This window comes from Gekko japonicus, unplaced genomic scaffold, assembly GCF_001447785.1.
Source record: "Gekko japonicus isolate JY-2015 unplaced genomic scaffold, Gekko_japonicus_V1.1 scaffold827, whole genome shotgun sequence".
Lineage (NCBI taxonomy): Eukaryota > Metazoa > Chordata > Lepidosauria > Squamata > Gekkonidae > Gekko > Gekko japonicus.
This window is the reverse complement of record NW_015174867.1, coordinates 396,600-405,235: the sequence shown is the minus strand read 5'-3', so window position 1 is coordinate 405,235 and position 8,636 is coordinate 396,600. Positions and strand designations below refer to the sequence as shown.

At 39.4% G+C, this 8,636-nt stretch overlaps 1 protein-coding gene across 1 annotated transcript in view; it reads left to right on the top strand.

The window, feature by feature from the left end:
• The window catches only part of ETFDH (electron transfer flavoprotein dehydrogenase), a 32,370-nt gene extending 24,221 nt beyond the window's left edge, over positions 1-8,149 (top strand). Inside the window, exons 10-13 of the mRNA XM_015424760.1 lie at positions 3,282-3,450; positions 4,637-4,819; positions 7,027-7,248; positions 7,441-8,149. Coding sequence (XP_015280246.1) covers positions 3,282-3,450; positions 4,637-4,819; positions 7,027-7,248; positions 7,441-7,604 — 738 coding nt within the window. The 3' untranslated portion in view covers positions 7,605-8,149. The remainder of the gene's footprint in view (positions 1-3,281; positions 3,451-4,636; positions 4,820-7,026; positions 7,249-7,440) is intronic.
• Positions 8,150-8,636: the final 487 nt, after the last annotated feature.

Here is an 8,636-nt window from a genome sequence, read left to right as displayed (position 1 = left end):
TCCCCTCGGGGAGCCAAAAAAAATAAATAAAGAAAAAAGGTTAGCTTGGTTGTAATTTTAGGAATACAACCATTACACACATGTATCTAGTTGGAGTTTGTAAGATCAAGTCTGCAGGGATTCTGCATAGGTTCTGCACTAATTATACTGAATTTTTTAAATGGGATAAATATCTCTAATGTGTATCTATTGGCTTTAAAGTACCTGTGAGAAATGTCTTCATAGAAGATTGGCATGGTCTGAAATAGTAGTATGGTTTGATATCTAATTGATACAGCTGGTTAAGACACCAGACGTCCTTCTTATTGCAGATGTTACATGGCTGGTGCTTCTGAGTGGTGCTATCAGAAAATACTATAGTTGTGATATCTGAATCTATGCCAAACAGATCATGTTAGGCTATTTTATTTATTTATTTGGAATATTTCTATGCTGCCTCTCCAGGAAACCAGCCCAAGGCAGCTTACAGAATAAAAACATAATAAAAACATTAAATCATAAAAGTTATTAAAACCCAGCATTCAGAAATGCATCCAGATCATCAATCATGAAGCAGCTTAAAATGGACCTTAAACATTTCTCAGGCTAGAGAAATATTTCTCAGCGTATAAAATAATGTTGAAAAAAGCAGCTCCTTAATTAGAAGCCTGGGTAAATAGAATCATTTTGTCCTGGTGCCTAAAAGGATGTAGTGTAGGTGCCAGGTAAGTCTCAAGGGGAAGGGCATTCCATAGGCAAAGGGTCTCTGATTGCCACCCGCCTCTCCTATGAAGGCAGAGGCACAGAGCTCAGACTTTGTGAAGAGGATCTTAGCTGGCAGGCTGAACAGTATGGGAGGAAGTGGTCCTTCAAGAAGGGCACAAAAATACTGATGTGAGATTTCTACATTTAATGTTGAGGAGGGGGAGAGTATCATGAAGTTATTTTGGCCAGTGGGTCCTAAGAAGGAGAGTTGAAAAGTGGGTTCCAGAAAGTACAGTAAGCTTAAAAATGGGTTCCGCTTCAAAAGTTTATTTATTAAAATATTTATATCTCACCTTTCTTCATTGCTCAAGGTGGCTTGCAAAATTATAGCCTGAGGACCACTACTGTTAGCTTTTGTGTTTCTGTACTGGCACAGATATGTTGGCCTTTAATTACTTTTAATGTTTTGTGCCTAGATTCAGAGTGGAATTATTTTACAATAGTGTTAAACTTCACGATGTGAGGAAAGCACTGAGGGAGGAGATATAGATGTTGGATTTTTTAAAATGTTTTGTGAAGCCTGTACAAATAAGTTTCCTATTTGTAATTCCAGTGGAAGTGCAAGTCCCTGTTGGGGTCCCTCTTGCAAAACACGCTAGATAGGAAGTGGTGAATGAATATTGGTATGAGTAGTGAAATAAGTGCTGGAGGTATAGAAGATAGAGGCATACGATGTATTTTCTAGTGTAGTGGTATAACTCTAATATGTTTGGAAGAATTGTAGGAAGTCAAATCAAGTGTATTAAGAAACTGGCCATTCTGGGGGCTTCTGGTTTTGGCGAGCTAATGGCGGCCGTGTCCCCTGGGAGCTTCCGGGGACGTAATCCGCGAACCAGTGGCTAAAGAGGGGGTGCGACTGTATGCGCCTCCCAGGGCCCCTTGCAATGGGTCCCTAGCCATGGGGCACTGAGGGTCGCCTCTCCCCTGTCACACTGCTGGTGGATTGAGACGTCCTGTTGCCCCGAAGGTCTCTCCACTGTGTTCCCACAAGGGATTAAGCCATGCACACCGGGACAGGCAATGGAGGATGAGCCGTGAAACGTACCTTTGGCGAGATCCCCGGGATCAACGATGAAGTGTGAGTCAATTGAAGTGAAACACCAGTGCTACGGCTTGAAGTCTACCCCCCCCCAAAAAAAGTGTAGGGGGGGAACGCTCCCGCTGGGCAAAGAAGCAGCATTTAAAAGCATTTCTCGGGGGGAAGGAGCTTAAAGCTACAACAGACTATACTATAGAGTTTTCAAGAGTCGTTTAAACAATCATGCAGACATTCGGGACTTTTGCAAATTTTAAAAGAAAGTAAAAACCCTCAAAAATGGCGACGATAGTGAGGCAAACGAAATCTGAGCCTTCTTCAGGAAAAGCTGGTCCGGTCAGGTGACCTGATATAACCATAGACTCTCCCAAACTGTGAACGGATATGGCGCCACCTGCTTGACTATACGACGATTTTTAATTAGGACTATGCTGCATTACAGTTTCATCTTAAAGGCACTTTTGAAAGGACAGAGACAACACTTGAGAATCGGACTGGCAATTTTAAATGGAAAGGATAAATGACCTGGAGACTAATGGTGTTCCTGTAAATAAGGAGAGAGGGACCGGTTGCAGATTACAGTGGTACTAAGTGAATGGTTATGACCCAAGGACATATCCAAAACAATTAAAGAAGAAAATCTGCCCGGTGAGTTTGTGGCTAGACTCTCCAGAAGCTGTCAAAAGAATAAATACCAAGCAAGGAATTGCCTTTACAAAAGAAGATGTGAAAGGTTGGACTCTGTGTTATGGGCGGGTTTGATTCTGTTGCAACAATATAGAGTAACGGGAAGGAAGGAAGTAAAGAAGAAGATCACAATAAAGGAAGATGAACTGTTAGTTCATCTATTGGGGAAGATCCAGTTTCAAGATGGGGGGTGACTGTTAATTGGGGAGCGAAATTTTAAAAATAATGAGATGCTAATCTTCCCTGATGTTTGCCATATTGATATTGATTTATGCTATTGTATGACCCTTAGTATAGTCAGACCTGCCGGAAATGATAAATTAAGTGATACATCTATTGATCACCTTTAACGTTAACAAATTTTGTTTAAAAAGCAATTTTTAAGCATAATATGTCCTCCACCTCTTGCGTTTTTAGTGGTTTTCTTTACTTTCACCTATAGTTTGTAGTTACCCTTCCTTGTTTCTTTGTAGTTTATATAAAATACAATTTAAAAAATCCCCTTCAGGGAGCAAAAAAAAAAGAAAGAAAGAAACTGGTCATTCTGCTGTTGCATGGGTTTTTGATTGTACCTTCTCTAGGACTGACTTCTGCTTAGCATACCAGTATAAGAATAATGGCTTGGAATGTACAAAACAGATGAATATGAGCATTGCTCTTTTCTGCTTAATATTGCCAAAAGTTATCCACTTAAAACATATTCGTGGAACTATTGGCAGTAGATAGTGTCATTCCATGCAATAAAATAAATGTTATTACACAGCATGTATTTGCAACAAGCTTAACATCAGCTTCAATTAACTTGTCTCTTCAGTCCATACCCAAACTCACCTTCCCTGGTGGAGTCCTTACTGGATGCAGTCCAGGTTTCATGAATGTTCCTAAAATTAAAGGTACCCACACTGCCATGAAGAGTGGCATGCTTGCCTCTGAAGCCATTTTCAGCCAACTAACTAATGAAAATCTCCAATCAAAAACAATAGGTAAGATCACCTGATATGAAAACTGATGATTGTTTTATGTCAGTTTCAGCCACAAGGCTTCTGAGCCATTTAAAACCAAATAGTCATTAGCATGCTGCCCTAAACCTCACTATTGCATTGCAGGATAATATGTATTTGAAGTATGTGAGAGTTGGAGAATTCAAAATGCTTTTGAAGTATGTGAGAGTTGTATTTGAAGTATGTGAGAGTTGGAGAATTCAGAATGCTTTTGGTTCTATCAGTATGTTGTGCTGTAGCACAGAATGTCTTCAGTATCAAATTCTGGGGTATCCTAAGATCTTGTATGTATGTTGAAAACAATTTTATTTGTAAATTAGTTTTTCCACCTAGGAATTTGGGGGTCATACACTTATTTTTATTGAAGGGAACAATTTTTATTGAAAGGAACAATTAGAATATTACATCACTTCATTATACATATTTATGAAATTAAATGGTCTACCATTTCACATAGCCTGATACAAGCATTTTTCTTGGATAAAGTGAGGCTAATTCTAGCCTAAGTTCTAGAGAATTATATCATCTTTTCTTTAAAAAACATAGTGGCCCAGCTGATGATAATACACTTATCTTAAAACATAATTTTAAAACTCATAATGATACTCTGAGTACATGGACGGCCTTTCACAGAAGGGTACAGAGTATTCATTGATTATATTTCCCTGTTTTGTGTTTCATTCAACTTTTCCAATATCCATTCTTGTGCAGCTCTAGTTAATTGAGATGCAATTTCTCTTTTAATCCGTCACTTGGAACAACTGAATTAACAGTACAAGTATCTTATGGTGCAGAATGCCTGGCTGTTGTTAAATGATCTGAGATCAGGGTATCTGTATGATTGCTTTCTGCCATGTAAGCTTGGCTTGTCAGATAAGATCGGCTTCAGAGGCCTTGTTCTGAATTAAAGTGGGTGCACACTAGAGGTGTAGGGCCTTCTCTGTTGTGGCACCTCAGTCACAGCGTTTCTTCTCCATGGCTTTATGTACCAGTTGGAAATATTTTCATTTTCCCAAGACCTTTATTGACCTTTTAAAAGATCCCCTTCCTCTAAGTGAAGAAGTATGTTTAATAATGAACAAATTTTGAATTTAAACAATTTGGAGCTTTATGTGAAGTTAAGTCATAAATGATTTTCTTATTTTGACATTTAACCTTTTACTCCCAGGGCTTTATGTGCCTGAATACGAAGACAGTTTGAAAAAGTCATGGGTATGGAAAGAACTCTATGCCGTTAGGAACATCCGTCCTTCATGCCACGGAGTCCTGGGAGTGTATGGAGGAATGATTTACACTGGCATATTCTATTGGATACTAAGAGGAATGGAGCCTTGGACACTAAAGCACCCAGGTGTGTTTCTCAAGTAGCAACATACACTTCATAGCTTAATATTTATTGATGGAATTCATGCTTATTCTTATGGGTGTAAACAACGTAATGTCAGAAATGTTTTAGTTGGAAGAGCAGAAGAGAAATAACTGAGAACATGAGAACTGACTTTCTGGTAACAGTGAATTGGGCAATGCTGATTAGTGCTTTCAGCAGCCAGCTAGAGGGATATCATGAGCACAATGTGAAGATTATGGACTTCCTCTGTAGCTTCTTCCTAGGATCCAATCTTCATACTACCTCCACAAGTTCCATTGAGCTAATTTGGCTAACAGTCGTTGATAATCATCCATATACTCTTGAACCTTTTTAAAAAGTCATCTCAACAAAGCCAAATCTCCTACTTTGCAGCATAAAATTCCACAATTAGTTTGTTGTTGTATGAAGTAGTTATCTGTCCTATACATTGGAACTAACCCTTTTGTGTACAGTGCTGAAAAGGTCTTTGCCTTTCCCCCCGTCCTGTCTTTCATTCCCTGAAGAGCTATGTGGATAGGACACTTTCAAGAATGTCAGGGTTTGTGCAAGAGTAGCATCTGACACTTTATTGCTGCTTGGCTGCCAAATCCCACATTATTTCCGACCAGTGTTCCGTCTAAGCTGAGTTAGTGTGAGCTAGCTCACAGTTTTTTAGCCTCTGGCTCACACATTTTTGTCTTCGCTCAGGAAGGATGGCTCCAGAGCAAACTAAATTATGCAGTAGCCAAATCACTCACTCACAACTTTAATGCCAGCAGCTCACAAAGCAGAATTTTTGGTCACAGGACTCCACAGCTTAGAGGAAGCATTGTTCCTGACCTTCAGGAGTTGCTTTTCAGAGGCACACAAGCTGCAGTGAAGGTCCTTTCTGCAAACTTATTCCATTCATAGAAGGGTAGGAAGGATCCAGTCTGTTGCCAGTTAAGTGAACTCAAGTTTACTATTACAATGGAGAAAGGTTTGTCTCTCTGCCTGTTTCATACTACTGATAATTCTGTAAACTTTTATCATATTCCACCTTAGTTGTCTTTTAAAACTAAGGCATAGATGCTTAAAGTTATGAAGAGCTCATAAGGAAGGTCCAGACTTTTAATAGATTTTGGTAGCCCTTTTCTGTACCTTTTTTCCAGGCCTGCAGTATCATTTTATACTTATTTATTTATACTTTCAATTTGTACCCCGCTCACCCCCGAAGGGCTCTGAGCAGCTTACACGGTGCACGGTGCAGAGTCCTATGCAGAAACCCTAACTATGGCCACAGTACGTCTGGGGTGGGGGAAGCCCAACCAGGTACCCTCCCGGCTCTGATCGTTCGTTTATCCGGCGAGTTGGCGACTTCTTCCAGTTTAGAAATAAGGCAACAGGAACTGTGACTATACCAAGTATTTGTAGCATTGTATTTGCTGTTTTCTATTCCCTCTCTGTTAATGCACAATATTGTTTGTTCTTGGCCTCTGCTTTTGTAGCAGCCAGCATCTTCTGTGAGCTTTCACCGCAATTCTGAGGTATTTCCTATGTAGTCATAACCATTTGAGATTCCATCAATATTTCCACAAGAAACTGAGCTACAGGCAAGACAAAACTGATAAGCTTGCTTGTGAATTTGTGTATGTGGAGCAAAATGAGGGTTTATTTTCATTGTATAAAGGTTTTTCTATTAAATGCTACCTGCATAAGGCAAAATTCTTCTCTGCAAGTGCAGGACAGCTAGTAAAAGATTGCCTTTATTTTTACCTCAGGGGGCTTGCATAAAGTATTACATTTGGAGCGTTTGAATGATTTTTCTCCCTTTCTTAGTATGTGGGCTAGACTGTTGCTGCAATGAAGATGTTTCAGAGAAACTTTGCTTCTTTTAGAAAAGAGTTCCCCCTAAGCTGAGTTAGTGTGAGCTAGCTCACGGTTCTTTAGCCTCCAGCTCACACATTTTTGCCTTAGCTCAGGAAGGATGGCTCCAGAGCAAACTAATTTCTGCAGTAGCTAAATCGCTCGCTCACAACTTTAATGCCAGTCGCTCACAAAAGTAGATTTTTTTGCTCACAGGACTCCACAGCTTAGAGGGAACATTGGTTAAGAGATATTTGTATACTTGATGGAACTCATATATTCCTTTTATATTGCTACACCTAATACAGAGTAAATAGTTTTCTTTATACTACCCATTTTTTTCACCGTTAACTGTTTTATTTTAGGGGCAGACTCAGCACAGCTAAAGCCAGCCAAAGACTGCACACCTATTGAATATCCTAAACCTGATGGAAAAATCAGTTTTGACTTGCTGTCATCAGTGGCTCTTAGTGGTACTAATCATGAACATGACCAACCACCACATTTGACTCTGAAGGACGATAGTGTTCCTGTCAACAAAAATTTAGCTATATACGATGGACCAGAGCAACGATTCTGCCCTGCAGGTATCTAGGACTCTCCCCACCCCCTTTTGAGTATGAACCTGTGGTAGCTGAAAGCTACTCCTTCAAATAATGACTTCAGTATTACACAAGTACTTTTGCTGTAAACAACGGGGGAGGGGTTTACGCTGCGTTTTTGCTGTATTTTCAAATGTCTGCTATTTTTGTAGTGAAATCATGTTTCTGTTTTTGCAGGAGTCTATGAATACGTTCCTGTGGAATCTGGAGAAGGTCTGCGGTTACAGATAAATGCTCAGAACTGTGTCCATTGCAAGACATGTGATATCAAAGATCCAAGCCAAAATATTAACTGGGTTGTACCTGAAGGGGGAGGAGGACCCGCTTATAATGGAATGTAGATCTGATCAAAACTGACTTTAAAAACGTCTTGGAGACACTTGCAGACACTGTCAACCTTCAGTTTTGCTACCCTCACAGGAGAAGCCATCAGTGGTCTGAATGTTCTGTGTGAGGCTAATACCTTATTGAAGGCTGCACTGCTGTTAATAAATACAGGATCAGCATAATCAGGTAATTTTTGCCTTATTTGAGTACACTTTTCTCTACTGTATGAGAAAAGCGGTGGAGCAGGTGGGTGGAAATAGCTTGGGTAAATCAGATGAAAGTGTATTGAGTCAGTGTAGACTTTGGTCCTAATAATGGATTTAGCCTATATTCAAGGATATGGAAGTGTACCTCCAAATGCTCTGTAACAATTAATGTCATAACTGTGGTGACCCTGATCTTAAAGAACAGACTACTTCTAAAACAGACTGCATTTATTGCAATAACTGAACAGAGCAAGGTTAATTAAAGGTAGGTGAGTGTAACATGGTTTTGTTTAATAATAAAGAATATTTCATTATACTCTACAGTATGCTTAATGGTTTTATTTCTTTCTCTCTTTTTTTGAACCCCCCAAGAGGGTAATTTTATTGGTTTTTCAATAGACTACATAATTACAACAGAAAATATAGGAAGGGGGACTACAACTAGGGAAAAAGAAAAGATACCCAAACTAACTAAAAACCCAAGAGTAGGAGATCATTTCCGTGTTAAACTACATGTTAGTAAATACGTGTTAGTATAACAATATACTTGTGAGTTATTTTTAACTACTGCTTCAATGTTAGTAATTTTAATATTTTGAGAACACTTCTTGAGCATCTTCTTATTTTCATAGGGCTATTTTCACAGTCCTTCTGCCCTTACTTCAGTTTTCTTTCTCTGAAATCATACACCGTTTTGCTTGCTCCTGCACCCGCTTCCTCCCCAGAGTCCTCCCCCGTTCCAGAGGTAGCAGAGTCACTTGATTTTGTTCTGCTTCTGGCCCCAGCTGTCGTCTCAAAAATTCCTTTGCTTTAAAGATGGAGTCAATCTTCTCTCTTTTA